The sequence below is a fragment of the Myxine glutinosa genome, chromosome 4, assembly GCF_964187855.1.
Source record: "Myxine glutinosa chromosome 4, kmMyxGlut1.1, whole genome shotgun sequence".
NCBI lineage: Eukaryota > Metazoa > Chordata > Myxini > Myxiniformes > Myxinidae > Myxine > Myxine glutinosa.
In genome coordinates this window covers 75,838,978-75,861,740 of record NC_136264.1, presented here as the reverse complement: position 1 = coordinate 75,861,740, position 22,763 = coordinate 75,838,978, and the positions used below count along the sequence as shown (strand labels likewise).

General features: G+C 46.6%; 4 protein-coding genes and 1 pseudogene across 5 annotated transcripts in view; 4 read left to right on the top strand and 1 right to left on the bottom strand.

Moving 5' to 3' along the window:
* The first annotated feature begins 4,445 nt into the window (after positions 1–4,445).
* LOC137426150 (histone H3) lies at positions 4,446–5,542 on the top strand. The gene has a single exon (XM_068114843.2). The coding sequence runs from the start codon at positions 4,465–4,467 to the stop codon at positions 4,873–4,875; it is 411 nt and encodes a 136-aa protein (XP_067970944.1). The 5' UTR covers positions 4,446–4,464; the 3' UTR covers positions 4,876–5,542.
* A 3,201-nt stretch (positions 5,543–8,743) lies between these two features.
* LOC137410770 (histone H2A-like) lies at positions 8,744–9,118 on the top strand. Its single transcript, XM_068096221.2, has one exon. The coding sequence runs from the start codon at positions 8,744–8,746 to the stop codon at positions 9,116–9,118; it is 375 nt and encodes a 124-aa protein (XP_067952322.2).
* Positions 9,119–11,625: 2,507 nt separating this feature from the next.
* LOC137426148 (histone H4-like) lies at positions 11,626–11,936 on the top strand (annotated as a pseudogene).
* A 537-nt stretch (positions 11,937–12,473) lies between these two features.
* On the bottom strand, positions 12,474–12,910 carry LOC137426147 (histone H3). The gene has a single exon (XM_068114840.2). It carries the CDS (start codon positions 12,882–12,884, stop codon positions 12,474–12,476), a length of 411 nt encoding a protein of 136 aa, XP_067970941.1. The 5' UTR covers positions 12,885–12,910.
* Positions 12,911–15,039: 2,129 nt separating this feature from the next.
* Positions 15,040–22,763, top strand: part of LOC137424817 (histone H2B 1/2-like) — a 34,542-nt gene continuing 26,818 nt past the window's right edge. Inside the window, exons 1-2 of one of the 2 annotated variants that reach the window (XM_068112675.2) lie at positions 15,040–15,163; positions 15,267–15,642. In XM_068112675.2, coding sequence (XP_067968776.1) covers positions 15,300–15,642 — 343 coding nt within the window. In that variant the 5' untranslated portion in view covers positions 15,040–15,163; positions 15,267–15,299. Of the gene's footprint in view, positions 15,164–15,240; positions 15,643–22,763 lie in introns of those variants that run through there. The other variant, XM_078775144.1, reaches the window with a different exon arrangement.

Here is a 22,763-nt window from a genome sequence, read left to right as displayed (position 1 = left end):
CTTGAACTTTGCTTTATGTATTCTTTAATAGAGGAGGTTGATCTTGTGCTTTATTCATTCAATAAATTAAGAGCCACAATGGTCCAGGCAAAATAAGGTTTCACTTGGAACAAATTGCAACAGAAATTATTTCACCACAATGCATTTCTTCAAGGTCCACAGAACAACATACTAAAAGTCCCAAGCAATCCCAACATGGGAAATATGTCTAATTTGCATAATCCAATATGGCCGCCAATCTGCAATATTTCTCTCATATAAGGAATGATGCTCTGTCTATTGGTGACAGATACACGAGTTTCATTACAAAATCACCATACTATCTTTATATAAAGATGTTCAGCTCGTGAAAATTGCTGTAGTGATTGCTGTAGGTACACAAAATGCTGGAACATCCAACTCAAACGATTAAACAGTTTTGTCATCCTCCTCTGTGAAATCTGGCAGTTTTGCATTGGTACAACTTGTACCATGACATTCCCCGCACACAGCACTGCATGTGAGACCATATTTTCTACAAGTACATCTTCGTGTATTGCAGTCCTTTTTACAGTTGCAGCAGATGATGTCCAGGAGTGCTGATGGTGCTGCGGCCTGATCTGTCAGTATTGGGAGGCAATGTCCAGCTGCTACGTGCCATCCCCACTCCAGTGGATTTAGCTCGATCCCTTTCCACGGCTGTATTTGGTGGTACACAAGAAGGCTGTGGTATCTTGCAGCTGCAGAGGTGGGTGGCAGGGTCTGTGGCTCGACATGTGAAACATTCTTGGTGACCTTCTCACAAAACCGCATGTGCCGTATGGTGTCCAATCCTTCCTCCTCAGATCCTCCACACAACGAAACTAGTGCATGTTCTCCTGCCGCGATAACCTTCTCCTCCATTTGATGTGTTTGACTGAAAACTTTCGCTTGTTGATAGAAGAAGGCATCGTTCATGATTTTTTTCAGTGCTGGACCCTTTCCCAAACCAAACAGGCGAGAAGTTGTATCGCAACCAAAAATAGCATGTACGAACAGCATACAGTCACATACATCACTGCCAAGCAAATTCGTTGATTGCTTCATGTTCCAAATACTGTTCTTTCTTGAAGTTTTCTTTGGTTCTGGTATCAGGAACAAGTCATGTTCGTCCATTTCAGCATGGTGAATAAGAAGGATGAGTGAGTCCGTGTCATCTCCCACCAGGACAGTGTCTGTTGTTCGTGCAGAGGCGACAGCTGTTTGAACAATTAACAAATCAGCATCTTGCTTCGCATAAAATGTGTTGCACCCAGCTGTCTCCAGTTTGTCACTCAGATAAGAAATGAAGCGCTGTTTGTTCCTCGCATTGTTCAAGAAATCCTCTTTTCTGGATTGAATCACCATTTCACCCGCGAAGTGAACTCACACCAGTGCAGGCTCCTGTTCTTCTCATGTGTGTGGCATCTTTCGTTGATGGGTCATCATTGTAGCCATCAAAGACAACAGTAGCATCAGCATATTTCTGTACAACATAGTTGGTGTATAGATCACACACATAATCAAAGGTAGAACCTCTTGGCCAGGGTAGTCTGTGAAGTAGCGCACCACAATCAAGGATGTACTGGACATTTTCAGTAGGTTCTCGTTGTTTCTCTGGGATGACTTTCCAGATAGAATCAGCAAGAGTTGCCTTATTGGCCTGCAGTGGAAGGGAGGAAGATTCGAACAATGCAGGAGGGTGACTACAGAGTTCATACTTGAACAGTGATGGAACATCTTCACAATGTTCAGCGACAGTTATCAACCTCTGGAATATCAGCTGTGGATCCACCTTCACAGATTCGCCTTTGATTTTGACAGTTGATCTTGTACCGAGTGTCTTTGCTTGATCAGCTTTTCGGAAGACAAACTCATCGACAGATTTCCCAACCATTGACGCTAGAATCCGTTCACCAACCTCTCTTGATCTTTCAACATTGACTCCTTCCTGAGCTGTAATGCCATTTGCAATGTTGAGCAGTGTACTGTTATTAACAAATGGGTTTCTCTTTTCAAGATAACTGATAAGATCAAGGGTGTCGCTGACATCTCCAGCTTGTCTTGCTGATGATATGTCCTTGTGTTGGTCACTGGTTTCATATGACACACCACTGAGCTTTTGCATGGCATCATTGATGTTTGCACATGCTGGCATAGATAGGACCCACACCAAGTGCTGGGTTTATGTCATCCCCTTTCCTCTTGTAAGTCTCCCACTTGTCTTAACACTTCTCATGAGCACTTGTTCAATAATGAGATCGGTCGACAATCCTGAGCAATATCTGTCGCTGCGTCTCACCGCATGGTATCCCTGCTCAAATTTCTGGTTGACTTCTGGGTGTGTCTCTGGCAGATTTAATATCATTTGAAGATAGATATATGCAGACTTTGCATATAGTGTGTGTCCAGATGCTGCAAAGTATGGTAACATTTCACGTACTGATTGGAGATGCATTTTCCATTTGCCTGTGCGTTCAGCCTTGAGAAACCTCTGTAGAATGTCTTCCATTTCCATATATTTGACCCAGAGTTCTGCGGTCCGCATTGTGCTCATTATATCCTTCTTTTCCTTCAGTGTGCTTTGAATTCTGGTCCAGACATCTGCCAAACACACGTTTTCTTCAGATGTTGTAGAGGAAACTGCATTGTCATATACTTCTGCTGCTATGATCAAGTCGGTTGTGTCAGAATGTTGTTCGACATCATCACCTGTCATCACTTCATCAGGGTCCTCTGCTTTCATTTTGGATGGCACTGGTACATTGTATGCGCTGGACAGAAGGATGATGTTCAGTGCAGCATCTACTAGCATGTGACCACAGACTGCTCTGGACACAGCCTTGCCAGTCAACATGTGGCTCACGGTGTTACTAGCATACACAACCTCAAGGAATTCTTCCAATCCGGAACCTGCCATCAGATGCCCGATGCTACCCAGGAAACTCATTTCCATGTGAAACCCTCCCAGTTTGAGGACCATTCGCCGGAGAAGTCTGTCAACTGGTTGAGATCGAACAATTGATAATGCTTTCCAATACAAGGGTTTATCGAATGTGAGGACAGGAGTAACACCATGTCACATGGCCTGAGCTGACACAAACTTTAGTGTGGAATAGATACAATTTGGATCACTAGGATTGAGATCAATCATTGGAAGGAATATCACAGAAGACTGTCCTGGATATTGGCTATGATGGAATATTTGCATCATACCAGACCATGCTGGTCTTGGAGAGTGAAGAAGTAGGGAGGTTTTCCATAGAATGTCAAGTTGAGATGTCGGATCATCCGCTGCCGTGTGTACAAGTGGCAGATAGGTGAGTGGTGGTATCATTGCAGGGATTGGGAAGTACTCAATGTTTATACGGCCAACTGCAGTAATGTCCGAAGCTCTAACAGACACTTTGGGGACAGGTCTTGAGGTCTTTATTTGTGGTGTAACAGTAGCTATGATGCCCATGCCATGAAATGTCCCGGTGCCATCTAGTGTTGCTACGTTATGGTCAACATTGTCCGCAATATACTGGATGCATTGTTCTTGAGTAAAGGGTGCATCTGTGCCTTGGACAACTGCCGCACTTCGTTCAAATGTTTTCACCTCGGCATAGGAGCACGAGAATCCATGTTCATGAAGTGTGTCTATCAGGAACCGTGACGCAAAATGATGGTGCATCTGTACCCCAAGACCAAGTTGAAGAGGCGCAAGTATGGATCTTGGTCGAATTGCCTGCATGATTGACTGCCCAATCGATGCAACTTCAGACATATTTCCCATGTTGGGATTGCTTGGGACTTTTAGTATGTTGTTCTGGGGACCTTGTAGGAATGCATTGTGGCAAAAAAAATTCTGTTGCAATTTGTTCCAAGTTGAGTGAAAAAATGGGCGAGATTGCCTGGACGACAAGTGTGAGTAACTCGACTGTACAATATAAATTTGCATTATTTGCAAATAATGTTCAGGTCCACCAATCTCAAAAAAATGCAATTTCACGAAGTTCCCCTTGCCAAAAGACCCAATTCTGAAATCGATTAACGAGTGAATTTTTTGTCTTACGGGACAAACTCACATTTATTTGGCAAAGATTTGCCTTTTGCTTCTTTTATTTCAGGGAAATGCTAAAACAGGCCCAAACGAGCTCACGATAGATATTGATGGGAGAAACGAGCAAGGGAGGGCGGACGGAGCTTTCCTTCGCGGAGAGGATCACATCGGGCTCGGATTTCAGCCAATGAAGAGTAGAGAGTGAAGTTTCGACCAATTAATGGAGCGTAAGGTGGGGCTTAATTCTTCAGCGAATGGGAGAGTGTTTGAGGCAGCCAATAACAAACGTGCAAAATATGCCAGCCAATAGCGAACGGCGGGAGCGTCTCGCGGCGCAAATAAAATCAGACCGCGCATTTCTCATCTCATAATTTCATTTCATTCGCTGGTGTTTTGGTTTGTGTTGATATTTGACGGTCACGATGGCTCGAACGAAGCAAACCGCCCGTAAATCGACTGGTGGAAAAGCTCCTCGAAAGCAGTTGGCGACAAAGGCGGCACGGAAAAGTGCTCCAGCCACCGGTGGCGTGAAAAAGCCGCATCGTTACCGTCCAGGAACTGTGGCGCTGCGCGAGATCCGGCGCTACCAAAAGTCCACGGAGCTGCTCATTCGCAAGCTGCCGTTTCAGCGCCTCGTCCGTGAAATCGCACAGGATTTCAAGACCGATTTGCGATTCCAGAGCTCCGCAGTGATGGCGCTGCAGGAGGCGAGCGAGGCCTACCTCGTTGGGCTGTTTGAGGACACTAATTTGTGCGCGATTCACGCCAAACGTGTCACCATCATGCCCAAGGACATCCAGCTGGCACGACGTATCCGCGGGGAGCGAGCTTAACCTGCTCGTCCAAGGTCTTGTGCACACCTTCCGCACCACACCACCCAACGGCTCTTTTCAGAGCCACAACACCTTTCTTGAGAGTGTAATCGACGTTTCACCGAACCCGCCACCTATCTCTACCTTTTGTGTAAGTATAATGTGTATATGCGTGGGAAAGAAATACGTTTTGTGATTCCCTTTTTTTGAAGACAAAGGGAAACGTTGAACAAGACGGTGGAGTTTCGCTGTCTTCAGGGAATTGGGTTTCACAATGTTACAATGAAACCAGAGAATTGATGTGACAATTGTTGGGGATCATGTGTCGTGTCGCTTGCAAGGTGGTTCATGTTAAAATACACATTTTTCATTTTAACCATAACATGTATAATTTCACCCGTTCATCTCAACAAACCCAAATTATTTATGAACCCTGTTATCATCATTGCATTTGTGGTGCCAAAGAATAGAGCAAGTCGCCTGAAGCTTTTTAACCTTTGCACTTTTGCTTTTGCACTTTAAACGTTGTCATTTGCCCTTTAACCTTTGCACTTTGCCTCCCATATTTAATTATTTCCTTGAGAAGAAAGGGTGCCTGCTTGGTTATTTCTACCACGTCCGCGCGTGTGCTCTTTGCCTTTTCACCTCTTGCTGCGCGTGCGCACGTTGTCCTCACGCTTTCACAATGTCCAACTGCACTCGCTCTTGTGGTCCCTTCGCTTTCGCTCAAAGAAACACAGAATCTTGTCAAATGAGGGTGAAGTTAGGCAGTAATTTAAGACGATTTCATTCTGAACACAACTGCAGAACTTTGTCAAAATAAACAACAAACGCAAACGTCCCCGAAGTTATAATTACGCTGCAAAGGTATCAAGTAATGTTAGGATCGATATTTTCATGATCGATATTTCAATTTTATATTTCAAGAGAATTTAATACGACCCTTTTTGCCGGACTTTAACCTCGTTGAACCACCGTCCATTGTAAATGTCATTTAATTAAGGTTCAAGCACAATGAATTCTCGTGCCGTTCAACCAGTAAACAGCACAACATTTCGCTGTTATCACGAAGCTTTACTTTAACGCGTGGAAGGTCTTTGAAGTTGCTGCATGGAAGACCTTGCACCTCTCTTGGACGACAGGGAATTAATTCAACCAGTCAAGTAAGTGTCAATGAGATATCACAACAGTTTCATTTACAACACCTGGATGCATCCAGAACATCACACGAAACACGACACAAAAACATGGGAGAAACCGGGTCGACGATTTTATTCGCGTTTGGATTTAATAAAACGTTCGAAGCATTGCTTACACCCGTTTGCTGTTGGTAACCAAATATATTCACATTTGTGATGGTCCATGCCAAGATAACCTCGACACAAACCTCCAAAAAGGAGTTTTTTCCTGTTTGTTTCATTGCCTTGCAAAGGTGGATGCAGACAGGTGCACATTTCACCATGAACTTTGTGAGGTTTAAGTCGGGTCAAAGAAAATATTTCACTCTTGAAAAACAGATTCTGAGCAGAGAAACCCCTTGGGCGAAGCCCGACAACGTGTTCGAGTAAGCAATGTTCTGTCAAAGCAGATCGTCCATCTGCCGTGTCGGGCCGTGGAATGCGGCGAAAGGGCCAGATGTTAGAAAAGATGCTTCTCTCCGTTTGCCGGGATGTGCTTGTACCTGAAACGATTGTGCGCATTGCGCATGGAGTTAACGTTCATGTGGACAACAAAGCTCAAAGTGACGCAGGAAACACAAACGGATACGGTGAACGACCCCATCGTTTCTGAACGCTGACGATGATTTCAACCACGTCCGCTTCTTCACACCATCACTATAACAGGCGACGTGATAATGCAACGCTTTATTTGTGCAACACTGAACTTCTTTTTGGATCTTAGTGTTACTTGCCAAACTCTTGTTAGTGGGAAATGTCGGAGTCTGTTCCTGTTTCAGTAGCACCTTCAACTTCGCCCCCGTCTCTCAAGCGAAGGAAGAATAAACCTGGCGCTTCCAAGACCCTGAAGAAGACTGACGGCACCCTTTCGGAAAAGATCATCAAGGTGGTGGGATCGAGCAAGGAGCGAAATGGTACGGCGCTTGTCGCCTTGAAAAAGGCCCTGGGGGCAGATGGCTACAATCTCCAACGGAATTCTGTTTGTATCAATTCGGCTGTGAAGAGGCTCGTTGCAAGTGGAAATCTTGTGCAGACCAAGGGAACGGGCGCTGCCGGCTCTTTCAAATTGAACAAGGAGAAGAGTGCAAAAGTGAAGAAGAGCACCAGTCCCAGAAAAGTTGTGAAGAGCACAATCAAGTCTAAAGCGGCAAAGAAAGCGACCAAAAAGCCAGCAGTGAAGAAGGTGGTGCGGAAGGTATCTCCCAAGAAACCGAAAAGATCTATCGCCGCCTCTTCGAAGCGATTCAGTAAGTCGCCTGCAAAGGTGAAGAAAAACGTGAAGAAGGTTCTGCCGAAGACCAAGGGAAATACCAAGATGACGAAACCAAAGTCCAAGCTTGCAACCAAGGGGTTGAAGAACAAGAAGGCGACGCTCAAAAAGAAGTGAGAGGAAGAGAAGACGAGAAGATCGAGGTGAAGTTTCTCTTGTTCCTCCTCGTCTCACTTGCCCAAAACCCACAACGGCTCTTTTCAGAGCCACCTGAAAGGAGTTCACCTGAAAGGAGCTGATCCGATGGTTCATAAAAACTACGTGCAGACATAATAGATATAACCTTTGTATTCATTATTTGATGAAGTGGTTTGTGAAAGAGCTTAATAAACAAGAGCACAAGGTTCAAATTATTTGCAAGACCAACAAAAGGTGTTCCATATTCATTCATAACTTATTTATATCAAACAATGACCAAAGAATGGCAAGTCACGTGACGAAACGTGCAATGTTGTTAAATATGCAACATTCAAAGTGTGTCATCACGACTACCATTACTTAGTATTTACCAAATTACTAATTTCTAAGATCACTTAGTGATTGACCCATTTGCCCCAATGTACAGGAACAATGTCCGACCAATAAATGAAACTTGCCCCATTTGACATTGACACACGTCGTTGACCATCCCCGTTTACCTGTAAACCCAGTGCCTCGTGTCTGGAAAAGCTCGTACATTGCACGATTCTTCGTCCTTCCTTTGCACGAAGTTTCCTCATTCGGAATCCAAATACAAAGTGCTCGCAGTATTTATGAACCGTACACAGTACTATGCATATACCTGCATCTCGTCAACATATGAGCCCAACTAATTCAGACATGTCGATATTTCACAGAACCATCCTGAAGCCCCGTACCGATCCACCCAGCACCCCCTCACTTGCTCATCAAATCAATTCTCTGGGTCTTTCTCTTTTCCCAGTCTTTGTTAAAAACAAAACAAAATGCTTCATAAAACACGTCTCTGCGTCTCTTTCTGACCAGTGTACACAATACACACACAAAAGGTCGTGACATGTGGCGAGTTCGGTGAATGGTCGATCACACTTTCAAGAAAGGTGTTGTGGCTCTGAAAAGAGCCGTTGGGTGGTGTGGTGCAGAAGCTGTGCACAAGACCTTGGACGAGCGACTTGAGGTCGCTCCCCGCGGATCTGTCGTGCAACCTTGGCGTGTCCTTGGGCACGATGGGGACACGTTTGGTGCGAATCGCCAAGGTTCAAAAGGTCAAAGTTCAAAGTTCAAACGATTCTGGCTCATATGCAAATATTTGGATCACAGAGAGTTTGGAGGCGGAGTACACAACCTGATGTTCAGCCATTGGATGGATAAAATGAGGGCGTGTACGATGCCTGGTCCGACTTCACCCTTAAAACAACTCAATTCGCACCATGACTTTTAGTCACAGCAAGGTGGTTTAGTTATCGGTTCATTGCTACGAATCATGTCGGGACGTGGTAAAGGTGGTGGAAAAGCTCGTGCTAAGGCAAAGACTCGTTCTTCCCGTGCTGGGCTGCAGTTTCCCGTGGGCCGTGTCCACAGACATCTTCGCAAAGGCAACTACGCCAAGCGCGTCGGTGCCGGCGCTCCCGTCTATCTGGCGGCTGTGCTCGAGTACTTGTCTGCAGAGATCCTGGAGCTCGCCGGTAACGCTGCACGAGATAACAAGAAATCGCGCATCATCCCGCGTCATTTGCAGCTCGCCATCCGCAACGATGAGGAGCTGAACAAACTGCTGGGTGGGGTGACGATCGCGCAAGGTGGTGTACTGCCGAACATCCAGGCTGTGCTGCTCCCCAAGAAAAGCCAGGGCAAGTAAACTGCTCCGCCTCACAAGAGTTCTTCAGCTCTCCCACAACGGCTCTTTTCAGAGCCACTCAAACCTTTCCGAAAGCAGCATCAGCGATACACGATCCGTGTTTTACACAAAACTCTGCTGTGTGTTGAAAAACCCTACACGGTTCTTTCTCGTTTCCTTTACATTTCAAAACCACATACAGAACTTTGAACTTTATGAATTTCACTTATTAATTTTCATTTTTTAATGCCCAATAATTATGAACTTTGCCCTTCGGCATCAATCATTCATGCATCTCGTCATCACAGAAGCCCCAATCATTGTCCGTCTTGTCGGGTAGATTTTGTCGTATTTTGACGATACAGAGAGTTGCAGCACAGTCACAGTGTGACACAAAAGAGCAGGAGTGAGTGTGTTCAAGGGTAGAAACAGAAAAAGGAATTAAAGCAAAAGGGGTTAGAGGAGGAGGGGTTGGGGCGGGGTGTGAGACTCAACAACTAAGAAAAAAGGGTGCTTGGGGTTATAAAAGGTACCTCTGCATTGGCATTTTCCAGTCTTTATTAACTGTTAAAGTTCTGAACAAAAATTAATTCTGACAGATTTGCATTCACAAACAAGGGGATGTTTCTGGGTTCTGGAAGCGCCAGTTTTATTATTGTCTCGTTTGAGAAACGAGGTCGAAAGTGCTGTCGGAAGGGGAACAGTCTCCGCCATTTCACACCGAATAGAGTGAGGAAGACTAGAATCCAAAATCAGTGCAGTATTGTACAAACAACACATCGTCTCGTCACGCCGACGATGTTATTGTGACGGGAGAAGCGGACGTGGTGGAAATAGACGTCGGCAATCGGAATCGATGAGAAGTGTTCTTTTGTTTCCGTTTGTTTCTCGCTTCACTTTGAGCTCCGTAATTAACGTGAACGATACATCCATGCGCAATGCGCACAGCATTCTCAGGTACAAGCACGTGCTGGTGAAAGGCGAGAAGCACATTTTCAATCCTCTGCACCTTTCACCATCTTCCACGGGCCGACACTGCAGATGGAAGAGCTGCTTTGACACAACATTGCATTGCTTCCTCGGTCGGATACGTTCTCGGGCTTCCCCCAAGGAGCTTAATTACTCAGGCTCATTTTCACGAGGTAAATCTATTCTTAGACCAAACTTAAACGTTAAAATTTTCATTGTGAAATGTGCACCTGTCTGTAGCCATCTTTGCAAGGCAGTCAAGCAAACAAGAAGAACAATCAGCTTTTATGAGGCTCATGTTGATGTTGAGGCCACCTGAGCAATGCGCATGGACCAGCATGCGAGTGAAAATGCTTGGTCACGAACAGCACACGGCTCTAAACAATGCTTTGAATGTTTTTTTTTCAATCGAAACGTCACAGTCATCGAGCTTGTATCGTGCTTCGTGTGATGTGCCGATTCCATCTCCGCCTTGTCAACGAAACTATTGCGATGTCTCATTCACAATGAGCTGCTCAAATTCATCACCTGTCGTCCAAGGGAGCGCAATGATGGAGAAACTTCAAGCATTCATTGTGTTTGAACCGTAATGAAATGACATTTGAAAGGGAAATTTTAAACGAGGCCACAATCGAGGGTTCAACGAGGTTAAAGTTGGTTCGCGGACAAAAGAGGTATTTTTACTTGACATCAAATCCAAACTGGCATCAAAATATCGTACGATGACGATGCTTTTGAAGCTTATTTCCAACTTCGGTGATGTGAGCGCGCGTTGCTATTTGCCAAAGTTCTGCAGTTCAAGTTGTGTTCAGAATTAAATCGTCGTCAATTTTGCAAAAGTTAAACCTCATTTGACAGGATTACGTGTTTACTTGAGTGAAAGCGATGGGATCGGAAAAGCCAGTGCAGTTGCATATTGTCAAAACGAAAGGACGACGTGCGCATGCGCGGAAAGTGGGGTGAAAGGGTAAAGGGCACGAAGAGCACACGCGGACGTGGTAGAAATCATCAAAGGAAAACGAAGTGAAAATAATTAAATGTCGGAGGAATCGTGGAAGGGTCAAAGAGCAAATGGTAATATCGAGTTCCCACCAATAGAAAGCCTCAGTATCACCACCAAAAACACACACGGACGCTCGTTTCGTTGATTCACCTTTTGATTCAACTCCCATCATCATGTCTGGACGTGGTAAAGGTGGAAATGGTCGTGTAAAAGGAGGTGCTAAACGTCATCGCAAGGGACTGCATGATAACATCCAGGGAATCACAAAGCTGAAAGTTTATTAAAGATTATTGCATATTGTAAAATCGTAAGGACAACGTGCGCATGCGCGGCAGAGAGGTGCAAAGAGCACACGCGCGGACGTGGCAGAAATCACCAAGGCAGCACCCTTTCTCGTCGAGAAAATAATTAAATGGAGGAGGCAAAGTTTCAAGGTTGAGCAAATCGTCATATCGAACTCTCCACCAATATGAAGGCTTGGTACCAACACCATCGGTATCGACACGCGTGTGCTCGTTCGTTTGGTTAAATTGGGGTTTTGATCGAAACGCTCATTATGTCTGGACGTGGTAAATGTGGAAAAGGTCTCGGTAAAGGAGGTGCTAAACGTCATCGCAAGGTGCTGCGTCATAACATCCAAGGAATCACAAAGCCTGCGATTCGTCGCCTTGCTCGTCGTGGTGGGGTTAAGCGCATCTCGGGTCTCATCTACGAGGAAACCCGTGGAATTCTCAAGGTGTTCCTGGAAAATGTGATCCGCGATGCTGTTACCGCCACGGAGCACGCCAAGCCCAAGACCGTCACTGCCATGGATGTGGTGTACGCTTTGAAGCGCAGGGCCGTTCCCTCTCCGGTTTCGGTGGTTAAACATTTTGGTGGTGGTGTTCATCAACAGCTACAACAAAACGGCTCTTTTCAGAACCACCAACTCGTTCATGAAGGAGCTTCAGGCGACTTTAACTTTATGATGTATTCTTTGGCACCAGAAATGCAATGGTGAGAGCAAGGATTATGTTATTATTTTTGGATTGAGATGAACGGGTCAAATTATACATGATACGGTTAAAATGAAAAATGTGTATTTTAACATGAACCACCTTGCAAGCGACATTACATGATCCCCAAGAATTGTGAATCCTGTGAGGGTTCATTGAAACATTGTGAAACCCCATTCCCTAAAGACAGCCAACCACCACATCTTGTTCGTTTCCGTCAACGTCTTCAAAACAAGGGCAAAGCAAAACGTATTTCCTTCCGACCCGGAGACACATCAGACACACAAAAGGTAGATAGGTGGCGAGTTCGGTGAAAGGTCGATTACTTTCAAGAAAGGTGTTGTGGCTCTGAAAAGAGCCGTTGGGTGGTGTGGTGCGGAAGCTGTGCACAAAACCTTGGACGAGCGGGTTAAGCTCGCTCCCCGCGGATACGTCGTGCCAGCTGGATGTCCTTGGGCATGATGGTGACACGTTTGGCGTGAATCGCGCACAAATTAGTGTCCTCAAACAGCCCAACGAGGTAGGCCTCGCTCGCCTCCTGCAGCGCCATCACTGCGGAGCTCTGGAATCGCAAATCGGTCTTGAAATCCTGTGCGATTTCACGGACGAGGCGCTGAAACGGCAGCTTGCGAATGAGCAGCTCCGTGGACTTTTGGTAGCGCCGGATCTCGCGCAGCGCCACAGTTCCTGGACGGTAACGATGCGGCTTTTTCACGCCACCGGTGGCTGGAGCACTTTTCCGCGCCGCCTTTGTCGCCAACTGCTTTCGGGGAGCTTTTCCACCTGTCGATTTACGGGCGGTTTGCTTCGTTCGAGCCATCGTGACCGGCAAAGATCAACACAAAACAAAACACCAGCGAATGAAATGAGATTATGAAATGAGAAATGCGCGGTCTTTTTATTTGCGCCGCGAGAGCTTCCGCCGTTCGCTATTGGCTGACACATTTTGCACGTTTGTTATTGGCTGGCACATTTTGCACGTTTGTTATTGGCTGCCTCAAACACTCTCCCATTCGCTGAAGAATTAAGACCCACCTCACGCTCCATCCATTGGTTGAAAGTTCATTCTCCCCTCTCCATTGGCTCAAATCTGAGCCCGATGTGATCCGCTCCGTAAGGGAAAGCTCCGTCCGCCTTCCCTTGCTCGTTTTTCCCACCAATATCTTAATCTATCCCGAGCTCCTTTGGGCCTGTTCAGCGCTTCCTTTCACGTGAAGAAGCAAAAGGCAAATCCTTGCCGAATATTTCCGTTGTGTCCCGTAATATTAAAAAATTCACAATTCCACTCACTATTCCATTTCAAAATTGGGTAGTTTGTCTTGGTGGGACGGAACGACATTTTTATTATACTAGGGCATGCCCGTACTATATCTATATCTAAAATTATATCCCCCCCCTCTATTTACATGAAATGGTTTGGTCCAAGCGAACGGCTTGCGAGTGGTGACAATCCCCCCCCTCTATTTACATGCAATGGTTTGGTCCAAAGCGAACGGCTTCCGGAGTTTGGTAAAGAAATCGCCATCGCGTGCACAAACGCGCAGGAAAGCGAATGAATCGCAAATTAGTTTTTATTAGTTGTAAAACATAGTTTAACGCCAACATAGTTTGCAAACGTGAAATAAATGAATACGCTCTCAAATGTGCCATCCGAGGCAGAGTGTGCCCGCCACGTTCGGCACACGCGATCGTTCGCTGCTCTCTGATTGGTTGAATCGTTTTTTGGACATAGCTCGGTAAGTAATTGTCCGATTAATATGAAACCTTGAAAAGGCACATCCTCGGGTCCCCAGCAATATACCTGGCAAGTTTCAAGTATATCGGACCGGTAGTTGTCGAGAAACAGCGGTCACAGACAAACAAACAAACGTACAGACAGACAGACAGAGATTACTGGAATTATAGATAGATTACAGTAGTTGTATGTTATTTGTAAATAAAACATTATTGCGATATTGCAGGAACCGCACATTTGTCAATGAATCGACAAAACAGAAAATGGACGTAACAAAAGCTTGCTTGAAAGACGAACGTGCAATTGCGCAAACCCGGCAGAATGGTAATTCCATCGCCGAACACAAGCAGAAGATTAAATTATTTGGTTTCCAGAGCTCCGATCTGATGGCGTTGCAGGCGACATTTTGACCTCCCTCGTCGGTCTGTTTGAGGACACGAGGAGAGCGTCATCCACCGTCTACAAAACTCGAAACCAACAAATCCATTTTTGTGCATTTATCTGTTAGAATGGATTTGTGCAGAACTTGAGAGAAAAGAGAGTAAAGAAGAGGGGAGATCAAACGGTAATAAGGCAAGGGTCTTTCACCCAGTTGTTAATGTATGGAATGGTCGCTCCGGAAAGGTCGTGGCAGCAGAAACTACATTCGTCTAAATTGGAATGAGATAAGTACCCGGAAATAATGTAGATCGAGAGGTCTAGGGATATTTGCAGAACTTCTTGGTCGCTTGAGCAAGGATGGGTCATTGTGAACACCATTGCGGATTGTTGGCTGTCGGAGAAGGGGGGGGAGGGAGGAGGTCTCGCTCGTCAAGAAGTGGTGTATGGTCGATGTGGTGTTTCTCACAAAAGAGCCGTCTTCGGAAAGAATAAGTCGCTCCCCTCCCCCAACCCCGCAAAGAAAATCTCCCCCCTCCCCCAACCCCGCAAAGAAAATCTTCCCCCTACCCCACCCCCGGAAAGAAACAACTGGTATAAATAAAATATTTCTCATTTCTGATATAAATTGGTCTGGTGTTGATGAGGTGCAAGAATGACGGACCGAATGGATACCTGCTGGGTCTAAATTCCTTGCGCACCCTGAACTGTTAAAGCTGGAAAAAGCCAACGCGGAGACACCTGCGATGACCCCACTCTCACGCATTGTTCTTTTCCAGATTATTGTGCATCAAGTGCAAAGTTCATAATCATCGTGTTCTGTATTAGGCTTGGAAGTGCCAGAACGCCATGATTTGTGCACAAAAAGAGAAATCCAAATAACTTCACTGAATTTCATGCGGTGACGAATTTGGTTCTTTTGAAGGGAAACTCGGATCAAGAATGACACACGCCCACTTTTCATCTAACCAATGACTGAGCATTAGGTTGTGCACTCCACCCAGAAACGCTTTGTGATCCAGATATCTGCATATGAACCCTTTATAAGAGGGAATCGTTTACACTCGTTTTCTTATTCTTTCTCTGAAGGTTCATATTTAACTGTTTCAATATCGACTCGTCATGCCTGCGGATCATCCGAAGCAAGAGGCAGCAAAGAAGGGTTCGAAGAAAGCCGTTTCTAAAGCGACTCGAAAGGGTCCCGGTAAACGGCGTCATCGCAGAAAGGAAAGCTACGCCATTTACATCTACAAGGTGCTGAAACAAGTTCACCCCGATACGGGTGTTTCTTCCAAAGCGATGAGCATCATGAATTCCTTCGTCAACGACATCTTTGAGCGCATCGCATCCGAAGCATGTCGTCTGGCGCATTACAACAAGCGCTCTACCATCACATCGCGGGAGATCCAGACGGCAGTGCGTCTGCTCCTTCCCGGGGAGTTGGCCAAGCACGCCGTGTCCGAAGGTACAAAAGCCGTGACCAAGTACACCAGCTCCAAGTGAGCTCGGACTCGTTTCTCTAGTTCATCGCAAAACGGCTCTTTTCAGAGCCACTCAATGTTTCTTTAAGAGAGTGCGACTTTTGCTCTTCGTTTCCTTCCTTCGTGAAAGAACCACTTGATATCTGTAACGAGAAATGTGCTTCATATTAAAGTGCAGGTCAGGTAATCATCAGCATGATACTGAAGTAAAGATTAGTCCTATTAAAACTTCCTATTATTCCGTGGATAAGTTTGGTATTTGTAATAACAACTTGGAACATAATTTATTGTGAGGTGGGTATGTTTGTTGGGGAGTCGATCAAATTTGATGAGGACCAACGTTTGTTAAACCTGCTCCGATCGATATTATAAAAGGAGCCGTGTCTGTCTTTGTTGTGTTATAACTTGAGACGGATTAACAGATTTCAATAAATCCAACTTCGCTGGTGTTGCTGGTATCCTTCGTTCATGTTGCTGTCGCTTCGCTTCATGTCGCTTCATGTTCGCTTCGCTTCGCTTCATGTTCATGTCGCTTCGCTTCGCTTCATGTTCATGTCGCTTCGCTGGTATCCCTGGTGTTGGGCTAGCGGCTAGGGTGCCGGCTTTAGTGATACCAAGGATTCTGGGTTCGAATCCCGGTTGATCGCTGAATTAACGCCAGGGGCGTTGACTCAGCCTGTCATACCTTCCGAGGTCGGCTAATTGAGTACCAGTTCACTGGTAATTCCCTGTTTGTCGTTAAAGGCGGCAAAAAGGGTTGGCGTCAGGAAGGGCATCCGGCCGTAAAACATTGCTTCAAATAGGGGACCGAAAAACAACAACCACGGTTCCCGACAAAGGCCAACCCCCGCTTTGCGGGGAAAAATGGCCTCTAAAGGTGGTTATGTTAATAAATCCAACTTCGGTGGATTTGCGTAACTCCTGGGTGTTTGTGATCCAAAAAAAGAAATACCTTTTTTATGGGTACATGGACACGTGTGTCAAAACTGCAAATGCCAACACGGAGCACAGAGAGCAGGATCTCCCAGTAATCCCTTTTTTTTTATTTCCCCATACATTAGCCATCGCAGCAGAGATTGGTATTGCCATCAGCGAAGAGACGGGTCTTCTCTTCTAGTATATCTGAACTGATGGGGCAGTTTCCACGAACTCAGAAAATCTATTACTCCATTTCTCAGTTACTCTTCGCCCGAAACAGCTCTTTCGGAGAGCCATGTAACTGTTCTAAAACAACTTTCAGTTGAGAGCATGGCCTCTAATTGGGTTCGATACATTACTGCAACAGTGCTTGGGCTGCTTGGCTTTTAAGCCTCTAATAATCTTTCAGACTTCAATATCTGCCCGTTTCACCTCGTGAAAATCAAAGTAATAAACAGAGCTGTCTCCATTGCATTTCTGGTGCCACAGAATACATGATATTAAGTTCAAGTCCCCTGAAGCTCCTTCATGAACGAGTTGGTGGCTCTAAAAAGAGCCGTTTTGTTGTTGTAGCTGTTGATGAACACCACCACCAAAATGTTTAACCACCGAAACCGTAGAGCGTACACCACATTGTTACATATTTATGTGAATGTATGTGAATTACCATTCAGGTCTTTGCTTATCCGTGTGTAGTATATTAAGTTGTTGTGTAGTTGTTGTGGTTGGAGGGTCAGGAGCCCTTCTGGAAAAGTGGCCGGAAACGGAAGTGACCGGAAACGGAAGGGAAAAGACACGAGGAAAAAAGGACGGGTATTCTTCTTCCTCGCCCCGCACCGACGAAAGGGGGGATTGATTGAGCCGTGTGGAAAAGCGGCGTTCCCGAGCCTGTCTGGCGAGAGGAGTTACCGGGATGGATACCTGCCCGGTGGACGTCAAACTGTCGTGTGGCCGTGCACCGACCCAGCGTTTGGCGCCGTTCGCGACACCGTCTAAAAAGACGCGTACGGGTCGCCCGTTGGGGCCTAACACGCCTGGCAAGCGGCGTGGGGCTTTTGGCTTGCTTTCCCGTCCCCGCTTCGCGTGGCCGCGAGGGGCTGTAGCCGGGGTGCCGGGTACGATACCTGCCCGGTGGAAAAACGTCCACCCGGGGTTCGTTCAACCGCCCGAGTGCGGCGACGCCGACCATCATCTTGGTCAGGAGGGGCCCAGAGACATTGTGCGGGACCGAGACCAAAAGGGGGTCGTGAGTACTCACCGGGACACACGTATATAAGATGGCCATCTTAATCATAGGGAATTGATTGTGGGTTGGGAATTGTTGATGGTTGTGTATTGTTGATTGCTCGGGGAAAATCTCCGTGGTTGTATCATTGAAATTGTATGGTATCATTACCATTGAAATATATCCTTGAACATCAGTTGTCTCTTGGGTGAAATTCATATGGATTGCGTGGCGAAAGCGCATATATAATACAGCTTTCTGGCGAAGTTCCTCTCACGGTCCGGGGGTCACCGAGACCAGGTATTCACCGAGGGGACCACGTAACAGAATTGGGGGCTCGTCCAAATTACGATTTGCGGTTTCGCAATTGGGTCTACGTCCGGGATTTAAAATTGTATAACATAATAAAATAATAATTTTTTATTAATTAAAATTTATTAATTAATTATTAATTGGTAATTTTTTTTTTGGGAAATTGGGGTAAAGTCTTGGGTGAAGGTTAACAGGTGTTAACGATAGGCACCATGGCGTTTGTGGCACAGAACTTTGTGGTAACCCCGAGTGAGGCACAGTTCCGAGCGTTGCTAAAGTCGGACCTCTTGAAATTGGCCAAACATTTTAACTTGGAGGTCCGAACTAATTTGAGGAAGGCAGAGTTGCAGGCCACGGTGATACAATCTATGGTGGGATTAGGAACATGGGACGAGTTAGCCTGGGAGTGGCTACCCGAAGAACCAGAAGACGTTGAGCTCCGGAAACTGGAGTTGCAATTACGGAGCCAGGAACGGATTAAAGAAGAAGAAAGGAAAGCAGAGAGAGGAGAGAAGAGAAACAAGCAGAGGAAAGGAGAGTGGAACGAGAACTCCAGGAAAGGTTAAAAGAAGAGGAAAGGAAAGCAGAAGCGAGGAGAGAAGAGAAACAAGCAGAGGAAAGGAGAGTGGAAAGAGAACTCCAGGAAAGGTTAGAAGGGAGAAAAGCGGAGGAGAGGAGAGCTGCAAGGGACCTCGAAGCAGAGGAGAGCAAAGCGGAAAGGGAATTAAAGGAACGTGACATGGAGCTTCAGCAAGAAATCAAATTCAAGGAGCTGGAGTTAATGAGAGAACGGGGAGAGGCATTACCCTTGCTGACGGGGTCGACACCTAACCAGAAAACCTGGGATGTGGGCAGACATGTGAGGCTGGTTCCACCGTTCAGTGAAAAAGAAGTCGCGAAATTTTTTCCACACTTTGAGAAAGTGGCTCGACAATTAAACTGGCCGGAGGAGGCCTGGACCATACTCGTGCAAAGTGTGCTGGTGGGGAAAGCTCAGGAAATTTATTCGGCGCTACCAATGGACCAATGTGCAGATTATGAGGTACTGAAGACGCACATCCTCAAAGCGTATGAGTTGGTTCCGGAAGCTTACAGGCAAAAATTCAGGAATGCCAGGAAGAGGGAGAGTGAGACCCATGTGGAGTTTGCCAGAGTGAAAGAAAACATGTTTGATCGGTGGTGTGAGTCAAAAGGAGTCGGGAAAGACTTCGAGACATTGCGGGACTTGATCCTGGTGGAGGAATTCCAGCAGTGTGTCCACGAGGACATCAAAGTGTACCTGCAGGAAAAGAAAGTACCAAAGTTGTGGGACGCAGCCACCATGGCAGATGATTATGCCTTAACCCACCGAATAGGGGTCCACGAACCTAACTCCTCGCCTAGATCTCCGCAGGGGAGGTGGGGAACAGCAGGTGCGGAGAACGACCATACATGGCGGCGGCCTCGAGATGATTATGGGGACAACTATGATACCCCACCTGTTCGAAATCAGAGGGATGCGGGCCCAAGACAAACTTATAGTTCGGGGGGCCCGAGGCAGACCACGAGTTTTTCCTCCGGGCCTACTTGCGCTTTTTGCAAGAAACCTGGACACTTGATGTCCAGTTGTTACCGCATGAAAAGCGAAGACCCAGAGCGGAGTCCGACTACTACGACTCCAAACGCAATGGCCATTGTGAGAAATCGCCATCAAAAGGGTTACCAACCATTTATTTCAGAGGGGTTTGTGTCACGGGATGGAGCCTCGACTAACCGGAAACCGGTTAGGATATTGAGGGACACAGGGGCACATCAATCTTTAATGCTTGAAGGCATTTTGCCATGGTCCGAGGAGACGGCAACGGGGGATAGTGTTCGTTTACAGGGGATCGGGGGCGGTGTTAGTGCTCCCCTTCATGTCATCCATTTGGAGTCCGATTTGGTGTCAGGACCGGTCACCGTCGGTTTACAAGCCACGCTTCCGGTAGAGGGTGTATCTGTGGTTATCGGGAATGATTTGGCCGGGGGTAAAGTTTATGGTAACCTGAGGGTTGGTAAAGAGCCCAGCAGGGAAAATAACACCACACCAGCTCGGGATGGCGACAAAAGTGCCAAGTTATTTGTAGGGGGACTGAACTTCAAAACAGAGGAAGAAGTTCTGACCTCTGTCTTCAACAGATATGGGCCGCTGGTGGAAGTGCGGTTGGTAAGAGACTTGGAAACGCAACAGTCAAGAGGGTTCGGCTTTGTCACGTTTGCCAGCACAAAAGACGCCAGAGAGGCAGAGAAGAATTGGAATGGCATGGATTTGGAGGGTCGGGCGATAACAGTAGGGAAGGCATTTCGTAGGCGTCGAGAGGTCTACAGGAGAGGACAACTGGGCGGTAGTTTTGGTGGTGGCCGCAATCAATATTATTATGGAGGCTCCCTGAGTTACGGCAGCTCCCGAAGGAAGGATTGTCAAAGTAGTGGCCGAGAAGGAGACCGCTATTCATGGGACTACAGGGACAAGCGGTCCCACCATAATTATTAGGGAAGTTCTGAGAAGTTGAAGCACTGAATGCGGCGGAGCCGCCGAGCCAAGATTCCTACACGGATTAACCGTGAACGCCGTTCCTAAAGGCGTCCATGTAGTGAACTTTCATGCACGGACTAACCGTGAACTCCCGTTCCTCAAGGCGCCCCTGTAGAGAACTTTCCTGCACGGACTAACCGTGAACTTCACGTTCCTAAAGGCATCCATGTAGTGAATACTCGGCTTGGCCTCCCGGAAAAAGTGCTATCGAGTTGCTTAACTTTGGATCTTTGATCAACCCCTTAACCTTCATTCACAAGAAACGGACGGTCAAAGTCAGAGGGTCATGAGATGGAGTTTGATTTGGCAGGGACAATGTCGTTGCTGGTGCTTAGTCCAGAGGGAGTAATCTGGAGGGGTTGTGGGGAAATTTTGGTTGCTTTATTTTTAAGTGATAACTGTGCCCGGGGGGAACTGATAATGTGGGGGGGTTGAGTTATCTGGTTTGTTTCTCCAAATTGGCCGGCAAAGAAAGTTTTCGCTGGGTTCAAACTTTCTTTCTTGAAGGGGGGGAGTGTTACATATTTATGTGAATGTATGTGAATTACCATTCAGGTCTTTGCTTATCCGTGTGTAGTATATTAAGTTGTTGTGTAGTTGTTGTGGTTGGAGGGTCAGGAGCCCTTCTGAGGGAGTGGCCGGAAACGGAAGTGACCGGAAACGGAAGGGAAAAGACACGAGGAAAAAAGGACGGGTATTCTTCTTCCTCGCCCCGCACCGACGAAAGGGGGGATTGATTGAGCCGTGTGGAAAAGCGGCGTTCCCGAGCCTGTCTGGCGAGAGGAGTTACCGGGACGGATACCTGCCCGGTGGACGTCAAACTGTCGTGTGGCCGTGCACCGACCCAGCGTTTGGTGCCATTCGTGACACCGTCTAAAAAGACGCGTACGGGTCGCCCGTTGGGGCCTAACACGCCTGGCAAGTTATTTGCCAGGGCTTTTGGCTTGCTTTCCCGTCCCCGCTTCGCGTGGCCGCGAGGGGCTGTAGCCGGGGTGCCGGGTACGATACCTGCCCGGTGGAAACACGTCCACCCGGGGTTCGTTCAACTGCCCGAGTGCGGCGACGCCGACCATCATCTTGGTCAGGAGGGGCCCAGAGACATTGTGCGGGACCGAGACCAAAAGGGGGTCGTGAGTACTCACCGGGACACACGTATATAAGATGGCCATCTTAATCATAGGGAATTGATTGTGGGTTGGGAATTGTTGATGGTTGTGTATTGTTGATTGCTCGGGGAAAATCTCCGTGGTTGTATCATTGAAATTGTATGGTATCATTACCATTGAAATATATCCTTGAACATCAGTTGTCTCTTGGGTGAAATTCATATGGATTGCGTGGCGAAAGCGCATATATAATACAGCTTTCTGGCGAAGTTCCTCTCACGGTCCAGGGGTCACCGAGACCAGGTATTCACCGAGGGGACCACGTAACAGAATCCATGGCAGTAAGGGTCTTTTGCTTGGCGTGCTCCGTGTAGGTAACAGCATCGCGGATAACATTTTCCAGGAACACCTTGAGAACTCCACGGGTTTCGTCGTAGATGAGACCCGAGATGCGCTTTACCCCACCACGACGAGCAAGGCGACGAATAGCAGGCTTTGTGATTCCCTGGATGTTATCACGCAGTACCTTCCGATGACGTTTCGCACCTCCTTTGCCAAGGCCCTTTCCACCTTTGCCACGCCCAGACATGACCACAGTTTGATTCTAAAACCCCAATTGAGCAAAATGACGACCGTTCGCGTGTCTGTATGGATTGTGGTTGTGGTGGTACTGAGGCTTTATATTGGTGGATCGCTCGATAGTCCAAGCCATTTAGCATTTGACGGGGAAAAAACTGCAACACTACCGATCTCATTAGTATTGATTACCCTCAAGGTACCTTTATAACATACTAAAAGTATAAAGGTCTAAAAATATGGGGTGACTCTCAAATAATGCAATCAAGTTTTCTCCATTTAGCCCCATGTTAAAAGACGTACATATGCCGCATGCTATGATTATTGTCGCTCTCTGAACTTCTATTGCTTATTTTATACACTGGACCTAATCACTAGCACGATATAATAAATAAAGGATATCATACTGTACAA